At 55.8% G+C, this 20,107-nt stretch overlaps 3 protein-coding genes across 10 annotated transcripts in view; 1 reads left to right on the top strand and 2 right to left on the bottom strand.

Annotated features, from left to right (window-relative positions):
- PPIL6 (peptidylprolyl isomerase like 6) overlaps positions 1 to 4,312 on the bottom strand; it is a 54,142-nt gene extending 49,830 nt beyond the window's left edge. For 2 of the 4 annotated variants that reach the window (XM_030928364.1, XM_030928366.1), the window contains exon 1: positions 3,427 to 4,312. In XM_030928364.1, the coding sequence (XP_030784224.1) occupies positions 3,427 to 3,561 (135 nt within the window). In that variant the 5' untranslated portion in view covers positions 3,562 to 4,312. The remainder of the gene's footprint in view (positions 1 to 3,426) is intronic. The other 2 variants (XM_030928367.1, XM_030928365.1) reach the window with 2 other exon arrangements.
- On the top strand, positions 3,622 to 6,896 carry SMPD2 (sphingomyelin phosphodiesterase 2). Its single transcript, XM_010371615.2, has 10 exons — positions 3,622 to 4,138; positions 4,323 to 4,419; positions 4,523 to 4,599; positions 4,943 to 5,036; positions 5,179 to 5,268; positions 5,512 to 5,594; positions 5,721 to 5,853; positions 5,948 to 6,052; positions 6,241 to 6,394; positions 6,491 to 6,896. Exons 1-10 carry the CDS (start codon positions 4,089 to 4,091, stop codon positions 6,877 to 6,879), a joined length of 1,272 nt encoding a protein of 423 aa, XP_010369917.1. The 5' UTR covers positions 3,622 to 4,088; the 3' UTR covers positions 6,880 to 6,896.
- Positions 6,897 to 7,032: 136 nt separating this feature from the next.
- Positions 7,033 to 18,777, bottom strand: MICAL1 (microtubule associated monooxygenase, calponin and LIM domain containing 1). 5 transcript variants are annotated; one of them, XM_030928361.1, is made up of 25 exons: positions 18,646 to 18,777; positions 16,869 to 17,179; positions 16,568 to 16,775; positions 16,210 to 16,314; positions 15,447 to 15,551; positions 15,182 to 15,337; positions 14,536 to 14,636; positions 13,238 to 13,495; positions 12,906 to 13,021; positions 12,597 to 12,723; positions 12,340 to 12,421; positions 11,658 to 11,817; positions 11,132 to 11,322; positions 10,855 to 10,943; positions 10,664 to 10,705; positions 10,351 to 10,434; positions 10,066 to 10,222; positions 9,679 to 9,770; positions 9,106 to 9,382; positions 8,739 to 8,827; positions 8,377 to 8,490; positions 8,171 to 8,264; positions 7,871 to 7,970; positions 7,700 to 7,773; positions 7,033 to 7,310 (listed from the first exon to the last, which is right to left on the bottom strand). In XM_030928361.1, exons 2-25 carry the CDS (start codon positions 17,124 to 17,126, stop codon positions 7,162 to 7,164), a joined length of 3,228 nt encoding a protein of 1,075 aa, XP_030784221.1. In that variant the 5' UTR covers positions 17,127 to 17,179; positions 18,646 to 18,777; the 3' UTR covers positions 7,033 to 7,161. The 5 variants fall into 5 exon arrangements, 3 of the variants coding, with proteins under 3 accessions (XP_030784221.1, XP_030784223.1, XP_030784222.1); XM_030928363.1 differs by having other exon boundaries at positions 9,694 to 9,770; XM_030928362.1 differs by having other exon boundaries at positions 18,595 to 18,708.
- Positions 18,778 to 20,107: the final 1,330 nt, after the last annotated feature.

Here is a 20,107-nt window from a genome sequence, read left to right as displayed (position 1 = left end):
TGATTTCACTGATGAATGGGGGATGACCAAAAAGATAATAACATTGTGGTTATACCCCTTAGGAAAAAGAGAAGTACGAAATCAGTTTAGGTTTAGATACTGAATGTGTTTTAGTTTGACATAGATTGTCTGTAGGAATCAGAGAAAATTCTTATTGGTCAGCAATCCAGGTTTGGTTCTTGATATCTGTCTCCCTCTAAAGCAAGAGAAGGCAGGTGAGGCAATAACAGGCTTCTTTTCTGAGTGGGTCTGGGAAGTAGATGGACCAAAGGGAAAAATAATAGCCGCTGCAGGTGGCACCTTCCCTGCTAGGGACAGTGCTTGGAGGCCCTGTCGTGGTCCAAAAGAGGGTGCTGGCCTAGCACAGGTCATCAGGAGTGAGTATTCCAAGGGGAGACAACCAGGATGTGAGTGCGGCCCACTTTGGCAATACTCAGGAAGACGGCAACGATAATCAGGCCATTTCCTTCTGTCCCCAAGCAACAGGTGACGTGTCCTGTTTCTCAGTTCCAGTGTCTGTGCTCAGTTTGAGGCAATACTTCAAGTTGACTAATACATATATTTTGAGACGGAGTCTTGCTCTGTCACCCAGGATGCAGGGCAGTGGCGTGTCCTCAGCTCACTGCAACCTCTTGTCTCCTGGGTTCAAGCAATTCTCCTACCTCTGCCTCCTGAGTAGCTGAGATTACAGGCGCCCGCCACCACGCCCAGCTAATTTCTGCATTTTTAGTAGAGATGAGGTTTCACCATGTTGGCCAGGCTGGTCTCAAACTCCTGACCTCAGGCCATCTGCCTGCTTCACCCTCCCAAAGTGCTGGGATTACAGGCATGAGCCACCGCACCCGGCCCAGCTGACTGCTATTTCTAACCATCTGGAGTAAACTATAAATCCAACAGTTTTCAAATAAAACACATCATGTCTTTTTAATAATTTAGTATTTGTTGTAGAACGGACTATATCCAAATTAAAATATATGCAATATTTATTCTTATTCGCTACAAATCTCAATGTTTTGTGTGTTTGGTTTTTACACTTTGTTTTTATTTTTGAATTGACATATAATAATTGTACATATTTATGGGGTAGTGATGTCTGGATACATATAATGTATACCTATCATTGGCATATCCATCATCTCAAACATTTATTATTTCTTTGTGTTGGGAACACTCAACACAAATCTAAATCTCTGTCAGTTAATCAGGCATCTGGGATCACTCACAAATTATCACGTTAGGGATATATTCAAATATCCTTTATTAAGACAGAACTAGAGGCTGGGTGTGGTGGCCCATGCCTATAATCCCAGCACTTCGGGATATCGAGGAGGATTGCTTGAGCCCAGGAGTTCAAGACCAGCCTAGGCAACATAGTGAGACCCCTGTCTCTTCCAAAAAAAGAAAAAAAAACTAGCTGAATTTTCATATTTGAATGCAACTACAGTAGGTAAAAGTTTAAGAAAGGGAAATTGACATTAATATAATAAAGATATTGTTTTCTTGACCTAGTGTCTTCTACAACAGGGGTTGGACAGGAATAATTTTTAGATTTGTAAACAGTATTTTTTTTTTTTAAGACAGAGTCTCACTCTTCTTGCCCAGGCTGGAGCGCAGTGGCGTGATCTCAGCTCACCAAAACCTCTACCTCCCGGGTTCAAGTGATTCTCCAGCCTCAGCTTCCCGAGTAGCTGGGATTAGAGGTACCCACCGCCACGCCTGGATAATTTTTGTACTTTTAGTAGAGATGGGGTTTCACCATGTTGGCCAGGCTGGTCTTGAACTCCTGATTTCGTGATCCTCCTGCCTCAGCCTCCCAAAGCGCTGGAATTACAGGCATGAGCCACCGTGCTCGGCCTGTAAACAGTTTTAAAAAATCAAAAGAATCATATTTCACGTTATGTGAAAATTATACACAAGTCAAATTCGGTGTCCATAGTATGGTTTTACTGGAATACTGCCATTTATTTCCATCTCTGTGTCTGTTTTTGCAACACAGGACAAAGCTAAACAGGTGGACTGAGACTCTATTGCCAAGAATGCCTAACATATTTACTATCTGGACTTTACAGAAAAAAAACTTGCCAACACTTTCTTTACAATGTGAAGCACAGAAAATATGTGCCTTCAGAAAAAAAGCGAAAAAAAATGAGAAAAAAAAGAAATCCCCGAAACTCATTAAATACATTAACTTTGTAATTAGCTTTATGGCCATTAACTTTGGTAATAAAAGGTTGCTGATCCCGTCTGCCCAAGCAACACAGACCATAATTTCTACTTTTGATGATTCATGTATTATTTTCACAGACTTCTGATCATTTGTTTTCTTTTTATTATTATTTATTTTGAGACGGGTCTGGCTCTGTCGCCCAGGCTGGAGTGCAATGGCGTGATCTCAGCTCATTGCAAACTCCGCCTCCCGGGTTCAAGCGATTCTTGTGCCTCAGCCTCCTAAGCAGCTGGTATTACAGACGACCGCCACCACGCCCAGCTAATTTTTTGTATTTTTAGTAGAAACGGGGTTTCACCATGTTGGCCAGGATGGTCTAGAACTCCGTCTCTGCCTCCCGAAGTGCTGAGATTAGAGGCGTGAGTCACCGCGCCCAAGAAGTCTTCTATTTGGAAACATTTTGTTGTCAAGTATCCAGCTGGGGAAAAACATTAACTAAGGCATGGTCCTGGAGTCAAGTGAGGTTCGGCTAGAAGTCTGCCATGGACAACATTTCTGGAGCAAACCCTGTAAGAAGGGCTGAATTCTACATGCCGACATTTCATACATTTCTCCTGCATTTCGGGTTGTAAGTGTGCTGCAGCATGACTGATCTGGCCAAATTCTTCCAGTTTCCTCAAGTGCTTTTCCTTTAATATCGTTCTGAGTGTTGACAAACAAATTATTTTCCAAAGCACTTGTGACGCATCTAGTTCGATAGGAACGCAGTGACGGGTCTATAAAATTCAAAGAAAAGAACCTCCCCGAATGAAGAATTAACAAAAATCCCTCGGCGGGGGGGTGGGGGGGCGCGGGGGGTTGTAAAAATCAGCTAGTTATATAGTAATCATTTTTCCATGAATTTTAAAATCTACAATTAAATAAAAAATTGACGTAGAACAAAATCCGGGTGTGTGTGTGTGTGCGTGTGTGTGTGTGCCTCGGAGGGGATTTCCTTATTTCCCAGCACGGTTCTGAACCCTTCCTTCGCTCAGACCTCGTCATAAGTCGAACGCCAGCCCCCGGAACCGCACTTGCTCCCCTATACGCTCCTCCCGGTCCTCCAGACGGAGCCCGCCCGGCCAGGACACGCCAGCCCCTTCCTCGGCCGGTGGGGCCTCGACCCCTGCCGCCTCGAGGGGACGCAGCGCCTGCAGTCCACGCGGCCGAGAGCGGGGAGCGCGGAGGGCCGCCCGCGACGGAGGTTTCTCTGTGGTTACCTCAGCGGCGCTCTTCGCAATCTGAAAGTTGGGGCAGCTGAAGAGCCCCACCACCTTCACCTGCAGCGGCCGCTCGGGCAGCGACGGCGAACCGCACCTGGCGTGCTGGGGCCCGCAGAGCCGCGGCCTTGCCATGGCCGCGCGCGGGGACGCCGTGTGACCCCAAACACTGCGCGTCGCTCCGGCAACTGCGCGGCCCCGCCTCCGCCGCTCGCAGGAGGCGGGGCCCAGAGGCGGGGCCGAGGGCGGCCCGTGGCGGCCGGGCCTTTCCTCAACTTTGCGCCTGTTGCTGGGCCGCTGGCCCGCGGGCGGCGGCGGCCGGGGACGAACGGAGGAAAAGGAACCGGGAGCCGCCCACCCGGGGGCGCTCTGCGGACCCCCAGGGTCCTCGCGCGCGGCCCTCGCCGAGCCTGGGCACCCGGATTTCGGCAGCGGATCGTCTTTCCGGGTTGGCAGCCCGCCTGATTGGGACCAGCCGGCCGGTTGCCGGGGGAACGCGGGAGTCGGGCCCGGCCTGAGCCACGCGAGCTTGGTGCCCACCTGTGCGCGCCGCCTGCGTGGAAGGAACGGCCCGGGGAGAAGGCGCCGCCGGCCGCTCCCGTCCCCACCGCGGCCGTCGCTGGGGAGCTAGAGCCGCCTTGCGCCCCTGGTGTGCCCCAGCCATGAAGCCCAACTTCTCCCTGCGACTGCGGATCTTCAACCTCAACTGCTGGTGAGTGCGTCCGCGGAGTGCGGTCTGGGGGCCGCCTTCCGGTCGCACCCATGCAGCCTTCCTCACGCCATCCCGCACCACGATCTCAGGGTGTAGGGGAACCCGAACCTCCAAAGTCCACATCTGGCCCCAGCGCCGGTGGTCCCAGCGGTCACCTCCCCTGTCCCGCTCTTCCCTTCCTTAGGGGTATCCCCTACTTGAGCAAGCACCGGGCCGACCGCATGAGGCGCCTGGGCGACTTTCTGAACCAGGAGAGCTTCGACCTGGCTTTGCTGGAGGAGGTGAGATTGTGCAGCACCATGTGGAACCCAGGCTGGAAGGAGGGCACCTGGGGGCAGACCTTCCCCCTGGGGAAAGGCCAGGCAGACATACCGCTTCCCTTAGGTGTGGAGTGAGCAGGACTTCCAGTACCTGAGACAGAAGCTGTCACCTACCTACCCAGCTGCACACCACTTCCGGAGGTGAGAAGCCCACGGGCCTAAAGCCTGTTTTCATCCCAGGAGGCTCTTGGCCCTGCCAGCCCTTCCGTATCCTGCCTGCACCCTCCAGTCTCCTCCAGCCTTCTCTCCCTCTGGATGTGAGAAGGGGAAGGGTGAACCAAGAAGGTCCTATGACTTCAGCCCATTTCAGCTTTGTTTTCTGGCTGCCATATACTCCTCCAAAGGCTGTTGCCTTTGTTCTAGGGCTAGTCCCAGCAGTAGAAAAAGAAAAAAATAGCTGATCAAAGCTGGAAGAGAAGGGAGGGGAAGAGGGCTGGGTGTCTCTCCCTGTTTTTCTGGTTATTAAGCAGGGCTTGGCTTTCAGCGGAATAATTGGCAGTGGCCTGTGTGTCTTCTCCAAACACCCAATCCAGGAGATCACCCAGCATGTCTATACCCTCAATGGCTACCCCTACATGGTAAGCCAGACCTCTGACCTTTTCCACCTCCCTTCACCACCTCCAGTAATACAAGGTACAGGAGGCAGCTCTCTGAGAGCTGCAGGGGATGGGCAGAAAGATGGTGGTGGTGCCCTGAGTTTCTGTCTCCTCCTGCCTGCAGATCCATCATGGTGACTGGTTCAGTGGGAAGGCTGTGGGGCTGCTGGTGCTCCATCTAAGCGGCATGGTGCTCAACGCCTATGTCACCCATGTGAGTGAAACTGGCAGTGCCTAGGGCTGGGACATGCAGCCCAGTCCTGGGACAGAGAGATGGTACTCCTCTAGCTCTAATGCCTGGGGGTGAGGTGTGGGGGCAAGATCTTATAAGGAAGCAATGGGCAAGGCTTATCCATTCTATACCAAACACCATGCCAAGTGACAGACACAGGCTTGATTCAGACATACCCCTGGGACCCTCAGTCTTATCTGCTGTGATCTCATCTGTCTTGCTCAGCTCCATGCCGAATACAATCGACGGAAGGACATCTACCTAGCACATCGCGTGGCCCAAGCTTGGGAACTGGCCCAGTTCATCCAGTGTGTGAGCCTGGGTTTGAAAGGGGAAGTGGGATGGGACCCAGGGGCTGGGGGTGAACAAGGCCCCAGTTATGGGGAAGAGCTGATGAGGGAAGAACTCCCGCCTCACCAACCTGGTTTCCCCAGCCACACATCCAAGAAGGCAGACGTGGTTCTGTTGTGTGGAGACCTCAACATGCACCCAGAAGACCTGGGCTGCTGCCTGCTGAAGGAGTGGACAGGGCTTCGTGATGCCTACCTTGAAACTCGGGACTTCAAGGTGAGAGGACTTGCCTGTTACTTCCCCACCTATATCCCCAGCTTCTCTCCCTCCTCCTTCCCCACATCCTAGCATGAGCCAATGATTCCCTTAGGGCTCTGAAGAAGGCAACACCATGGTACCCAAGAACTGCTACGTCAACCAGCAGGAGCTAAAGCCGTTTCCCTTTGGTGTCCGCATTGACTACATGCTTTACAAGGTTGGGCTCCTCCCCTCAACACACTTTTATCCGCTGTGTCTCTTTGTCTACCACCAACCTGTATAGATCCTTTGCTCAACTAGTCTAGTCTTGGACCACTGATGGTTGGAAAGTGGGGTAGCCAGGAGCTGGTTCTCTGGGAAGAGGCCCTCATATATAAGCTTCTCTCTGGCCCTTACTTTTCCTAGGCAGTTTCTGGGTTTTACATCTCCTGTAAGAGTCTTGAAACCACTACAGGCAACGACCCTTACAGCGGCACCCCCCTCTCCGATCATGAAGCCCTGATGGCTACTCTGTTTGTGAGGCACAGCCCCCCACAGCAGAACCCCAACTCTACCCACAGTGAGTCACCCCCACCCTTTCCTTGGCCCTTGCCCCGCTTGAAGCAGCCCTTCCACTCTTGACTCTCTCCTGCCCCACTGCCCTGCCCTGTTGTAGGACCAGCAGAGAGGTCGCCGTTGATGAGTGTGCTAAAGGAGGCCTGGACGGAGCTGGGTCTGGGCATGGCTCAGGCTCGCTGGTGGGCCGCCTTCGCTAGCTATGTGATTGGCCTGGGGCTGCTTCTCCTGGCACTGCTGTGTGTCCTGGCGGCTGGAGGAGGGGCCAGGGAAGCTGCCATACTGCTCTGGACCCCCAGCGTAGGGCTGGTGCTGTGGGCAGGTGCATTCTACCTCTTCCACGTGCAGGAAGTCAATGGCTTATATAGGGCCCACGCTGAGCTCCAGCATGTGCTAGGAAGGGCAAGGGAGGCCCAGGACCTGGGCCCAGAGCCTCAGCCAGCCCTACTCCTGGGGCAGCAGGAGGGGGACAGAACTAAAGAACAATAAAGCTTGGCACTTTAGTGGTTCTGCCTTTTTACTTGTAGAGGCAATGGGAGCCAGGGGTCAGTGTGACTGTCACACTACGGACCTTTAGGCTCCTACACATCTCCTGTCCCCATACATGCCCCCACCTCCCACCTGTAGGCAGTGTGAGCCCTGTTTGTGGCAGAAACATTTTAATTGTAAACAGCAAGGCTCTCTGCCAGGCAGCCCAGATGAACAGGGGTGGCACTGTGCTGGGGTGAGGTGTTTTCCTTGTGGGAACGAAAGCAGACAGTCCACCCTCTTCTAGCCCTGGGCCCCTGTCCCCAAGGCCAGCTCGCTGAGCCTGCGCTCCTCCTGGAAGCGGATGAGGGCATCTCTCTGGTTGACCAAATCCACCAGCTTCCTCAGGACCTGGTCCTCAGCCTGCCGATCAGCAGCTGTCTTTAGGGTTTCTAAAACGGGGGAGACAAAGCTTAGAGAACAGGGAACTAGGCAGGGAAGAAGGAAAAACCACAGCCTAATCCCAGCCTATGTGATTTCTATAACCCGGGCTTTGTTTCCTAAGCTGCCAAATTAGGACGGTTGCCAACACCAGTGGTTTTCTAGCACTACTGAGCAGCACTATTTTTTTTTTGAAGGAGATCTTGTATAAAAGCCAACTGTGCAGCTCTGATTGAACTGAAGTGAGAAGGGGCTTTGCAGCCCCCTCCTCTGGCTTCCTTCTGAATTGTCTCAGAGGTACACAGACTAGAGGACCATGCTGCTTGGTCAGTATCTGAGATCATGAGGCTTGCATGACACAACCCTGGGATGTGTCTGCCTCTCCCCACATTTCACCTACCTTCCCGGTTCATGTAGCCTCGTAGCTCCTGGTCCAGCTGCCACTGTTTCTCCTCCAGGTTCAACTCCTGCACCCTGTGGAGGTCAGGGACTGTAGAAGCAGAGCTGTCTAGGGTGCCCAAGGGGCTGGAGCCTGGCCCGAGGGCCACTGTCACCATCCCCTTCCCCTTACGTGATCATCAGCTCAGCCTCCTCAGCCACCAGGCTGTTTTTCTTGTCAACAAGCTGTAGCAGCTGTCCTACCCATAGTTTCTTTTGCTGTTCTGGGGAACCTGAGAAGAAGGAAGATGGGTGGGGTGGTCAGGAGGTTCCCAGCCAGCACCAAAGGAGTCACAGGCTTGGGGCCACAGGAGAGCAGGGTGTCACACGTATGTGTTAGCTGTGTGGCATAGCCACTGGGACTCCTATGGGCTGGAGCATGGAGCTGAACACAGTGCTAGGAGGCAGAGGGGTGTCCTAGCTTATCACTCACTGCTCTGGCGCCTCAGGGCCAGCTCCAGCTTCACGCCCTCGGCCTCTAGCTCCCTCAGGGCACCCTCGATCTCATTTAGTCGCCGTTGGATGGTCTGAGGGGTACAAGACAGGATACCCAGGAGTCTCTGGGTTGCTCAAGAACAGAGCACTGGAGGAACTCAGAACTTTGACCCCATCAGAATTTTGGGAACCCCTGGGCTTCACCTGGGCCTTGCGGAACCTCTTCATCTCCTCCTCCTTCGCACGGCGCAGCAGAGTCTGACGCCATGTTGGGTAGTCCTTCATGGTGCCTGAGGTCTTGGCAAAGGTCTGCAGGGCCTATGGGAGGATCGAGCCAGTCAGGGATAGGGCCTGGGCCCCCTGGTGGATAGGAGTGTTGTTTGGAAAGGCAGAAAAGAACCCGTGCTGGAAGTGGGGTAAGCTCTGATAGAAAAGGTGGAGGCCAGAGATATGACAGGCTGAGTGAGAAGACATTCCAAGAGAAGGGTGCAGAGGACGGAGTGCAGTGCAGGTTTCTCCTGTAGTGGGCTGGAGAGCATTTCGTGGCTGCACACTGGCCCACTCACCTGTTCCACATCTGAGTCCAAAGGTACATCTTCTTCCTCCTCACTGGAGGAGGAACTCTCTTCTTCCTCCTTCTCCATGGCCACAAGAGCTGAGAAGAAGAAGAACTGAGAAGTTCTACTGCCTCCAGCACCTGCCCCAGTCAGGCAACAAAGAGCATGGTGGGGACGGAGGCCCTGCGAGTCTGGTGAAGACTGAATGTGTGTGTTGGGGCATGGGAGGAACTGAGAAGAATGGAGCAGAGGAGAGGCTGCCATGGCCTGGGATCCCCACAACTTCCCTCTGTATTCCCCAGAATTCCTCTGCAGGAAGACAGTGCTCCCACCCTGTCCCATCCTGGATCAGCACATCTGCGAGGATGGCAATTACCTTGAGGGCTCTGGACTGGCAGGCCCCAACCCGCAAAGCTGCTCTCCAGGGCGTGGCGGGCCAAGGCGGAGCAGCTGCGGGGGGGCTTAGGTGGAGGCTCCATTTCCGGGTCAGGGGTAAGGTTAAGGGAGGACAACCGCTGGCGCTCCAGGCTGGAGAGGTGGATCCGCCGACGGGTGGGCTGGCTGGGATCTGGAACAGGACCGGCCCCCTCCTGCGAGGCTGTGGGAGTTGAGAGGCCTGGTGGCATGCTATTCTCACTTGGTGTGGGGAGCTCCTGGAAAAGCCACCATGTGGTCTGGTCAGTGACCTGCCCAGGGTGGGGTGAGGTTGCGGGGTGAGGCTACCCCTTTGGAGCAAAAGTGAGCCTTGGCATTCATCTGCTTAAAACTGTTTACGAACAGTGTCCGGCTGTGTTTTAGATACTTGAGAGAACAAGAAGTGTAAGCAGACAGGCATCCCTGCCTTCACAGAGCTTACATGCTAGTAGAGGAAGACGTTCAGTTACCCCCAGCAGAGCGCTGGTTTGATGAGACCCTCTTCCTCTTCCCATGCCCCAGTACACACACATGCCTTCACAGTCTTTACCGGACTCTCGGGGCCTCCATCACTGCCTTCTTCTTGGTGGTCTGGCTGGGGCAGGTGCTGGAGGCAGTAGAAATGTCCTGGGAAGGGTAGAGAGAGGAGGCATCTAGTGTGGGCAGCCCAGTGCCCAGACACGCAACAAGTTTATGAAGGAAGGTAGGGAAAACAAGACAGATTTGCGGGTGAATTTCTGCCAGCCTCCTGTTCCTCAGAACCGCATATCTGGAGCTTTGGAGGGAAAGAGCAGACCCTGAGCTCAGAGAACGAAGTGCCATCTTGAGCCTGTTTCCACCCTGTGCCCTCTACCTCAAGCTCTTTGTCCCCCAGGCAGGACCAGGCCAAGAGTCTCTCTGGAGGTCTCCCAGGCCCACTCACCATCTCCTGGGTGCTGCTCGTAGCCACCTGGCCATAGTGTGGCCTCACAGGTGTGGCAGCGGAAGCAGCTCCGGTGGAAGAAATGGCCGTCGACACAGAGGCGTTCCAGGACGTAGAGGTGTTCCCCACAAAGTGCACAGAGGTCCCCGGCACCAGCCTGCATGGACCCCCAGGACACGGGGTCAGGTAGAGCCAAGGCCAGCTCCAAAGTTCTTTCCCTCCCATGAAATGTCCCCGCCTTGCCCTCCCCAGGCCTCGGCCTGCACACGAGGCCCTGGCTCTCACCTCCTGGTGTTGGGATGGGGGTGTCAGGGGTACACCAGGCTCTGGGTCAGGTGGCACCTCAGTACTTGGGCTTTCGGCGTCCATCTAAGGAGGTAAGTGCTCAGGCAGGGAGGGTAGAGGGGCAGGGCCAGCTGGGAGGGGATGCGTACAGATGAACAGAAGGGGCTGAAGGGAAGGGGAGTGAGACTAGGCAGGGAGGCTGGATGGGGAGTTTTAGGACCTGGGATGGGGGCAATGAGAAATCGGGAAGACAGTATCAGGAAAGGGGATAAAATTTGCAGTAGGAGACCCACCCGCCCCTGCTTGCATTTACCTCCAAGCGCAGCTTCTTGCCACCAGCATCCTCTGCATTTTCCTGCAATAAGTCCTAACAGTTGAGTGTGACGTTTTGAGCTCCCAGTCCTTGCCACGTTCTGAATATCTTCACCATCACTCCAGGATCTCCACTGGGTACCCCCCGCCCACTCCTCCCTGCTCAGCTCCAGCCCTGCCTAGACTCTTCACCTTGGCCCGGGATCGCTGCAGGGTCCTCTGAAGTTTACCAAGGAATAATACAGCACTGGAGGTCCCTGGGGAGGCCTGGCTGACAGGGCCTGCAGGGAGAGCCAGGGCATTAGTGTGGATGGGGGTGCCAACACTGTACCCCTAGAACAGACAGTCACTCTCCAACCCAGGACACCTCTCCCAAGCTGGCCCTCAAAGGGTGCCTTCTCTCTCTCTCTGTCACACACACAGACACCTCCCCATCCCACCTATCCCGCCCGCCTTCCTTTCAAGTCACCTGGGCTGTGGGCCGTGCTCTTGAAGGCACTGTGGAAGTGGCTGAGGTAGGCAATGAGGCCCAGTGGGTCGTTCCCTGCCACCACGGCCTGTGCAGACACCACCGGTGTGATGCCCAGCTCATGCTCTGCCACCTTTAGTGCCCAGGCAGTTGCTTCCAGAGCCCCCAGCCCCTGCAGCTCTGAGGGTTCCCTGTGGGGTGTCAGGGAGAAAAGCCAACTAGAGACAAGAACCTAGCCCCACTGAGGGGAGAAGGGGCAGCAGGAGGGGAGGGACAGCAAGCAGTGGCTGGGGTACAAGAAGGCTTGAAGGTAGGTGTGCAGTCTCTGCTACCCAGTGCCCAACCCAGTGACACTACTGGCTTTGGCGGTCTGTGCCATTCACAAAGCTCTCCACTATCTGAACGCATTAGAGTCTCACAAGACTGTCGGCAGATGCAAGGAAGCACGCTATCTCTAGGACTCAACTGGATGTGCTAACTCCTACACTGAGATCATGAGAGAGAGGTGGGTCTGCCAGGGACTCACAGCACGCCAGGCTGCAACCGGTGCACCAGGGCACACAGAGCTAGCCCATCAGTCCAGGAGGAAGACAAATCGGAGACGTGGACTCCCGGGTACCCAGCTGTCTGCTCCTGGCACCAGCGTAGCAGCTCCTCCTGGGTGCCTGCCGACCCGCCTGCCGACCCTGGGAGAGAAGGCTGTGCTGTGCCCAAGGTCCCCTCTGCCCATCCCAGGCATATAGAGAACCCAGCTGTTGGGTGTGGGGGTTCTGTAGGGGACAGGGAGCCAGGGACCCACCTCTACTAGGGCACCAGCCTAAAGCTCACTGTCAGTGGCCCTCCTTCATCCCAATTCTCTTTTTAAAAAATCTCTTTGGAATAAAGTAGAGGAGTGAATAAAGTGAAATCGCAACTGGCCACATAGAGGGCAGCAGACTAAACTGGGAGCAGGGGAGATTGCTAGCACCACTGTGGCTGTAGCGGTGGTTAAAACACTGAAGCGCTTCCACTCAGACTGGCAGCCCACTGCTGCCTGTGCGGTGCTGCCCCTCTGTTCCTCCAGCAGGCCCCCAACCAACCCACCAGTCAACAACGAGTGCTCCGGCACGCTGCTCCTGTCCTGAGGCTGCAGCTGCTTTGCGGGGGCCACCTGGGCCTCACTGGGTAGTACATATTTTGGTCACCGCTCAGGAAGAGGGTCTGCTCACCGGTGGTTAGCATCCCTGCATCTATCTTGTCGTTGTTCCTCTGCACAGGCTCCTTGGTTAGCACGTCATACAGGTCTCGTACCTACAGCAGCCCCGCTCAGGTCTCAAGGCAGGCTGGCCACACAGCCCCTCAGTCCAGGGGTAAGGGCCTGCCAGGGGTAGGACTGACCCCAAAGGGCAGTGACTGGGCAGGGAGGGCCTGACCTGGGGGGAGGGGGTTGGCTTGGGAAGCCTGGTGGGGGTGCCGGGGGTCTGACCTGATTGGGGGTCACTGCCCGGAGGTTCAGGTTGGGGTAGCGGGTGGCTGGGTCCAGCCCATACTGGGCCACATTGCGATGCATGTTTTCTGGGGATGTCTGTGACAGAAGCTGGTACAGGCTCTCACTGAGGGGGTGAGGGTAAGGGGCAGGGGCATGAATGGGAGGGCACCTGTCAGCACCCATCTCTCAGGAACTGCCAGGCCTTCTGCCTATTTTCTCCATCTATTCACCCAGCATACCTTCCCCTCTTCCTGAGCCTTGTCACATGTCCTGCCCTGCCCACACCCCCCTCAACTCAGGTCTCACCGCTCAGCCAACACCTCTAGGGGCTCAGCGCCCTCTGCCCACCGCTTCACCATCCAGGCTGCATCAAAGGCTGCCAGGAAGCCCCGCGCCACTCCAGTGCCCAGGGGCCAGAAGGGCTGCAGTGTCAGAGGAATAGGAAGCAGCTCAGGGAGAATCCAACAAGTGCATCCCAAGCCCAGACACCCACCAAGATCACAGCAGAAGGGGCCGTCCCCACACCAGGCAGCCCTTAGCTCCTCCCCTCCACAGGCAGACCTTTTTATCCCCTCCTCCATACTAGGCTAACCTCCCTCCCCTAACCATGAAACTCCTGTGCCTCCTGAACCCCTCACCTCCACCAGGCAGTCCCCCACCAGTCCCAGCAGCAGGCGGGCACCATGCTTCTCTTGCACACGAGCAGAACTCTCTGCCCGCATCATGCTTGTGAAGTCAAAGGCAGAGACATCAGGCTGCCTGTGGGCATCCTGGGCAAACTCTAGTTTCCCGAGCTTGCCATGGGTGGCAAAGTCAGCAGCTGCCCGGGCAAAGCGCTGCAGAGCCTCGGGCACCACATTGGCACTGCCCAGCAGCCGATCGGTGTCTGGCCAGTCCTGTGTGGTCAACAGAACAGAACCTCAGAAAACTCTGAGAGCAGGGTCAGTGGGCCAGTGCCGCCCCCTTGGGCGCAGAAGGTGCACATCCTGGGGCCCAGAGAAGGAAGGGGCTACCCTAGACTACACAGCAGTTGAAGGCTGAGCTGGGACTAGAATTCCAGTAGGCTGGAATTCTCAAAGCCCTTTCCTCAGCACTCACCCTGCTGCTGGGGTCCCAGGCTGTTCTGCCTATATCACTACTGTCATATACTTGCTACAAACTCAAGAGCTTTAGTTTGTCCATCACTTAGAGACAACATGCCTAATTTATCAGGGTACTCATGAGAATTAGATGACACAATGCAAATTTAACTCTAAACACAGTATCTAGCACATGGTAGGCACTCAACTAATTCGTTCATTCAGCAAATACATACTGAGTGCTTACTATGTATTTGGCACTGTTCCAGGTACTGGCAATTAGCAGCAAGCAACAAAGAGACAAAAGTGCCTGTCCTCAGGGAGCTGACACATACCTACTGTGGCTGGTATAAGGTGTTTAGCCCAGAATATGATTTCTGTTGCCTTGTAAATCCCAGGGTAAATAACTTTTTTTTTTTTTTTTTTTTTAAAGACAGTTTCATTTTGTTGCCCAGGCTGGAGTGCAGTGGCACAATCTTTGTTCAGTGCAACTTCCACCTCCCAGGTTCAAATGATTATCCTGCCTCAGCCTCCCGAGTAGCTGGGATTATAGGCGCCCACCACCACACCCAGCTAATTTTTGTACTTTTAGTAGAGACGGGGTTTTACCATGTTGGCCAGGCTGGTCTTCAACTCCTGACCTCAGGTGATCCACCTGCCTCGGCCTCCCAAAGTGCTGGGATTACAGGCGTGAGCCACCATGCCTGGCCGAGAGAACTTTTAGAGGTGAAGTTAATGCCAGGACAAAAGGCAGGAGAGGACGGGGTCCCCACACCCAGGTGTCGACTATGTCCAAGCCTAGCCTCTGCCTCCCGGGGCTCACCACCCTGCCTCTCCCGGCCAGAACTGGGCCTCACCTGGCGCAGCACCCCCAGCCGCAGCAGGCACTGCTTTTTGGCTGTCATCACAAAGTAGTGGGTGTCATCCTTGTAGTACACAATGTTCTCCAGATCAATGCCTGGGGGTACAGGCCAGGGGAGAGGAGATATGTCTCCTGATAATGTATCACCTTCCCCAAACATCCCAACACGGCCAGACCTCTGAGCTGGGATCCCAGCTGAGGCTGCAGTGAGTGCTCCACACATAGAACCCTATGAGTCCTGATGACACAAACAACCATCTGCCCCAGGCCCAGGAGGCCTGAGGGCTTAGAGCAAAGAGGGAAGCTTGGAGGGGGTGGCATTTGGGAGATCTGCACCACCTGGTCACATGGCAGTGCAAAGCCAAAGTAAACATAGGCATCTTCTTGAAGTACCACTTAAGCAAAACTCCCATACACAGGTTAATCTTTGAGAGATTCCAGGACTTTTCATGCTGGGTGGTCAACTAGGGCTGTGCCTGCTTAATTCCTGAGGGGACAGTTTCCTTCTCCTTTGCGGCTGAGACCAAAAAAAACAGAAAAGTGTGGAGTTCCTTGCAGCGAGGACAGGTTTGGAAGGGAGAGGCAGGAGCCAGGCCACGGTCAGGCAAGGGGAGGGGAAATTCAGCAAGAGGGTCCCTGACCTGTGGCTTTGAGAAGGCTCTGGAAGAAGCTCTGGTTGTAGATCCTGGCTACACCACTGATCTCCGGCACCTGTGTCTCCTCCACGGTGCGTCCGTTCACAAAGTTGGCGGTGATGCCAATGGCCAGTTTGCCTCGCATTTCTCGAACTTTGAAGCCTAGAGGTGGCAGTAGGTGAACAACGGCAGGAGGAGGGTGTTATAACAATCTAGAAAGGCCCAGGAGGTGCCAGAGATGCTGGCTTCTTTGAGGGAAGTGATCACTCACCTTCAGGGACGAATTTACCTCCTGCAGCGGAGATAAGGACGTCAAATTCATAGTTGGCCAGCTGGGCAGGGGGGTTGGGTTGGAGCTGGGCACGCCAGCCACTCCCTGGGGCAGAGGGTATGAGAGGCACAAAGGTGTAGAAGTCGTAAGAGCCCCTATACTCTCAGGGCAAGCTAGTGAAATCATCAAAACATGTATAAAGGGCTCTCTGGTTTAGAAAGCAATGATATATTATCTATCAGATTACACCTGCACAGCAGCCATGGAAGGCAGGTAAGGAAGGAAGCGCTATTCTTGTTTTGCAAATGCTCAACCTGAGGCTCAAAGTTGCTTGCCCAAGGCCACACTATTAGAAAAGGAGACTTCTAGCTGGCGCGGTGGGTCACACCTGTATTCCCAGCACTCTGGGAGACCGAGGCGGGTGGATCACTTGAGGTCAGGAGTTCCAGACCAGCCTGACTGACATAGCAAAACCCCATCTCTACTTAAAAAAATACAAAAATTAGTTGGGCATGGTGGCACATGCCTATAATCCCAGCTCCTCGGGAGGCTGAGGCAGGAGAATCGCTTGAAACTGGGTGGCAGAGGTTGCAGTGAGCCGAGATTGTGCCACTGCACTCCAGCCTGGGTGACAGAGCGAGCGAGACTCTGTCTCAAAACAAAACAAAAACAAAAAAGGCCACTCCTGGCCTACCCTTTTTCAGATACTGGCCAAGTTCTTGATGGAGGAGGGGGAGGTTCCAGGGAGCATAGAAATACTTACCCTTTCTGGGAGGGGGCTGGAGGCCAGTGAAAGTGACACCCCAGTGAATTTCCACCCCCAGCAGCAATACTACCTTCAGCAGAAGCAGCTGGAGCTGCCGGATGCCTGGAAGGGAGAGGACATTAGGAACAGGGACCCCAGGGCAGCACAAGCTCCCCATGTACCAGTCAGACTGGAAAAGGTTGTAGCGATCACTCAGCCCAGAAGACCACTTATAGATGGGGGACCTGAATCTTCAAGGTCACCTGGCTGATACGGATCTTATCCACTTCGACTCTTGGCTGGCCCAGCATTTCCCCACTGGCCTGCCTCTAGGCCCAGGCTCACCCCCCCCTCCAGGCCACCACGTGGTGCTCACTGATGTGGTCCAGGGTGCCAGTGCAGAAGCGCCCGTAGAACTTCTTAGCACCAAGTGCCCGCAGGTCGTGGATGGTGAAGGGCCAGAGGTGGAGCACGTTGTGGCGAGAGAACTTGGTGCGTTTTTCCACCAGCACCACTCGGGCACCCAGCAGTGCCAGCTCCACAGCAACCCGCAACCCACAAGGTCCGGCACCTACCACCAGGCACTGTGAACACACAGGGCAGTGAGGGCATGGCATCCTGTCCCTCCTCTGACTCCCCCTATTCTCCACACCGCATCCCAGGCACTGTGTATCCACCTTGGTGCTGGTGCAGGCCCGGCCCTGCTGGTAGACAGGCTGGCCTGCTCGCTTGTCCAGCTTGGTCCACAGTGACTTGGCACTCCAGTAGTTGAGCTGGTCCTTGATCTTGTGGTACTGGGGCAGCCCCCCACCGGGCTCCAGTCCCAGGGCCCCACATAGCTCCTGGAAGCTGCTCAGCACGTCCTGGCACAGCTGGGCCTGCAGGAAGCTCTCAAAGTGGGCATGCGCTGGGTTGGTGGAGGTGGGTGAAGCCATGGAGGCCTCCCTGGGGCTCCCAGGGAGGGCAACAGCTGGGCAGAGGCAAGTGGCTGGAGAGGTGGAAAAAGAAGGGGAAGAGGCTGGAGAACAGAAGAAATAAAAAAGAAGGGGAGGCGAAGAGAGCAGGCTGGTGTCCCCAGGGAGCTCGGGATTCACCAGTGATTGGCTTTGCTCCTCCCAGCCCACTCCCCTGCCAGCATCTGCTCCAGAGACAGCTGCTATCCAGTCCACTCACAAGTGAAATGTGCCAAATTTGGAAGTGAAAAACATTAGTCTTGGGCAGATGGGACACCAGGGGAGCCTCCAGCTCAGCCTCCCTGTCCAGGGATCTCCAAGCCGTTGGGTAGGAATTCTTAGCCTGCCTTCCTTAGGCCTTGGAATCAGGGCGTGGGGGGATTTCTTAGATGTGGAGAGGACAGAGCTGCCTTTGCATGCAACACATGGACAGATCTGATACCCACAACCCCAGCTGCTGCGCACACATCCTGCCCCATCTCCCTCCATACGTCCCTGTGCTGGGCGCCCCTCGATGGCCTCAGTGCCACGCTGGGTGTGAGAAGTGCCTCATGGCAAGGGCAAAGTTTTCCTCAGCACTCGTGCTTGCCTCCTGACAGAGAAACAGCCTCTGTCCGCGTGGGTTCCACTTCCCACCACCAAACTACCTCAACAAACGGCGGGAGGATGTTGCGACTGACTGGGGAACAGACGCCTGGGTCTATTTCTGATGCACTGTGGTCAAAACACTTCCTCTGTGAATGTGCCCTGCTCCAGGGGGCCGTGGGTAGGGCTGGGGGTCGACTGCAGCCGGGTTCGCCCCTCCCAGGTTCCCCCTCCCGGATGGACCCCGCCCCGCCCCCTGTGCGCCCGGGCGCGCTCTCCCAAGAATCTCCGGAGACAAGGCCTCGCTTTGTCGCCCCCTCCCACGCCACCTGAAGGGTGCCCGAGGGGGTTTCTCACGCGGGTCCCGGAAGGGATCAGAGGGTAAGGAGGAGGCGGGTGTTCATGGCAGCGTTAGGGAGGGTGAGTGGCAGCAGCTGGGGCACGTCTCTGGGGCTCTGGCCCCTCCACCCTCCAGCTGCCCCTCCGTTCCCAGCCCGCCGCGCCGAGACAAGAGATGAAAGCCTCCCGCTGCGGGCCGCCCGGACGAAGGCAGACGGAATCTTAAGACGGAAGGGCAAAGATCTTTCTTGGGGGTGGAGAGTGGAAGGAGGAAGACCTCGGCGAAAGGGAAGAAAGGGGCGACCCAGCCTGGAAACGCCAGGACAAAGGCTGTGAGAGAGGTGGAGCGGTCTGAAAGGATGGAGAGGGAGCTGGTCCGCGGGCGGCAGCAGTGGGGGTCCCCGACACTCTGGACGACAAAGTCCGGACGCGGGGTGAGCAAGGCTGGGCTGAGGGAAGACCTGTCCGACCTGCCAGGCGTGGTTCCCAAGCGCCCGCGGCCGCATTTCCCCGGAAGCGCACCCACCTCACTCCACGCAGCCGCGGGGCGCGCAGCCGGCTCCGCTGGACGACTTACCGGCGGCTCCGGGACCGGGAGGGGCCGCTTCCTGCCGGGCTGGTAACCCGGTCTGAGCTGGTGGGAGGGCGGGGTCGGAAACGCCGAGATCGGGCGGGGATGCTGGGATGCGGGACGGCCCCCGGCGTGCGCTTGGAGTGCCGCGGAGTGTGGCTTCCGCGAGGGGCGCGGGGCGCCGCCGGAGCTTTATTCGCGCTTCATTAGCATCTCATTACTTCTGGATCCCCCCCACCGCCTCCAGCGGGGACAGTCCCGGGCCCGCCCACGCCTGCAGGGTGGCGCCCCAGGGCGTGGCGCTGCGGTCTCCCGGTTCCGCTCTGGGGCCTCCTTATGGGTCTGGCCTGATGGGGGCCGAGGAGTTGGAGGGTCAGGGCTCCTGGTGCTGGACCACGCACCCTCGGTCTGGGCTCCTTCCCGGCGCCGGCGTGTGCAAGGCTAGCTCTTTCCCCGCGGCAAGCGAGGACCACCCGCACCACCCCCAATCCCGGCGCGGTCCCAGGTCCGCCGGCAGCCTCCCAGCGTCGGGCCGAGAGGGCGCTCGGGCTCCTCAAGAGGTTTGGAAAAGCCGGCGGGTCCGAGGGTGGCGCCGGAACGTCTGTGCTCTCCTCCTGTCTCCCACCTGGAGATCCACGGCCCGGGCGCCCCAGGATGGATCCTAGCGCGGAGTGCGCCTACCTTGAGACAGGTCGGCCCCTCACCCCGGGCCAAGGGCAAAGGGCGCAGATTAAAGACCTGGAAACTCAGCAATCTGCAGCTTCCAAATGGATATGAGAAGTGAGAGGGAAGGGGATGGCCGGGCGGGTTAGACCACCACTGAGAGATGGGGAATGGGAGAGGTGTGTGAAAGAGAGACCAAGTTTTCAATGTTCAGTAATGCCTTAGAGTGAGGACCCACGGGACTGTCTGCTGAAAAGGGCTGAAGAGGCCTTTGGGATCAGCTTTGTCGTTTTCCAGATGAGGAAACAGCGCCTCGAGTGAAGGGACGCCTCCAGTCTTTCAGCTAGTTAATATTAAAAAACATCGTCTCATTTATTGACCGTCATCCTATGAGTATTACCTCAACGTCAGTGCTTGCAAGAGTCCCATTTTACCAGAAAGTAAACTGAGTCACAGAGATTCTGTGACCGGCACACAGCAAGTGGCAGAGCTGTTTGGGGGCCCTGGTCTGTCTGGGCTCTACCCCAGGGTTGACCCAAAATGACATGAAAGGCTGGCATAAGCTGTTTCTTGGGGGTTTTTTTTTTTTTTTTTTTTTTTTTTTTTTTTGTTTGTTTGTTTTTGAGAAGGAGTCTTGCTCTGTCGCCCGGGCTGGAGTGCAGTGGCGCCATCTCGGCTCACTGCAAGCTCCGCCTCCCAGGTTCAAGCCATTCTCCTGGCTCAGCCTCCGGAGTAGCTGGGACTACAGGCGCCCGCCACCACGCCCGGCTAGTTTTTTGTATTTTTTTAGTAGAGACGGGGTTTC

Source organism: Rhinopithecus roxellana, chromosome 4 (genome assembly GCF_007565055.1).
Source record: "Rhinopithecus roxellana isolate Shanxi Qingling chromosome 4, ASM756505v1, whole genome shotgun sequence".
Lineage (NCBI taxonomy): Eukaryota > Metazoa > Chordata > Mammalia > Primates > Cercopithecidae > Rhinopithecus > Rhinopithecus roxellana.
Note: the sequence above shows the minus strand (reverse complement) of the source record. Positions and strands in the feature narration are given on the sequence as shown.

What these genes read in the sequence shown, in the direction of transcription:
- MICAL1 (XM_030928361.1), bottom strand. Translation starts at nt 17,126, where the DNA reads ATGGCTTCACCCACCTCCACCAACCCAGCGCATGCCCACTTTGAGAGC. An exon ending in AGGTAAATTCGTCCCTGAAG is followed by an intron (nt 15,338 to 15,446) that starts GTGAGTGATCAC and finishes TGCCACCTCTAG; the next exon opens with GCTTCAAAGTTCGAGAAATG. An exon ending in TGGGGGACTGCCTGGTGGAG is followed by an intron (nt 13,022 to 13,237) that starts GTGAGGGGTTCA and finishes CTGACACTGCAG; the next exon opens with CCCTTCTGGCCCCTGGGCAC.
- SMPD2 (XM_010371615.2), top strand. Translation starts at nt 4,089, where the DNA reads ATGAAGCCCAACTTCTCCCTGCGACTGCGGATCTTCAACCTCAACTGC. An exon ending in TCAATGGCTACCCCTACATG is followed by an intron (nt 5,037 to 5,178) that starts GTAAGCCAGACC and finishes TCCTGCCTGCAG; the next exon opens with ATCCATCATGGTGACTGGTT. An exon ending in TCAACGCCTATGTCACCCAT is followed by an intron (nt 5,269 to 5,511) that starts GTGAGTGAAACT and finishes TGTCTTGCTCAG; the next exon opens with CTCCATGCCGAATACAATCG.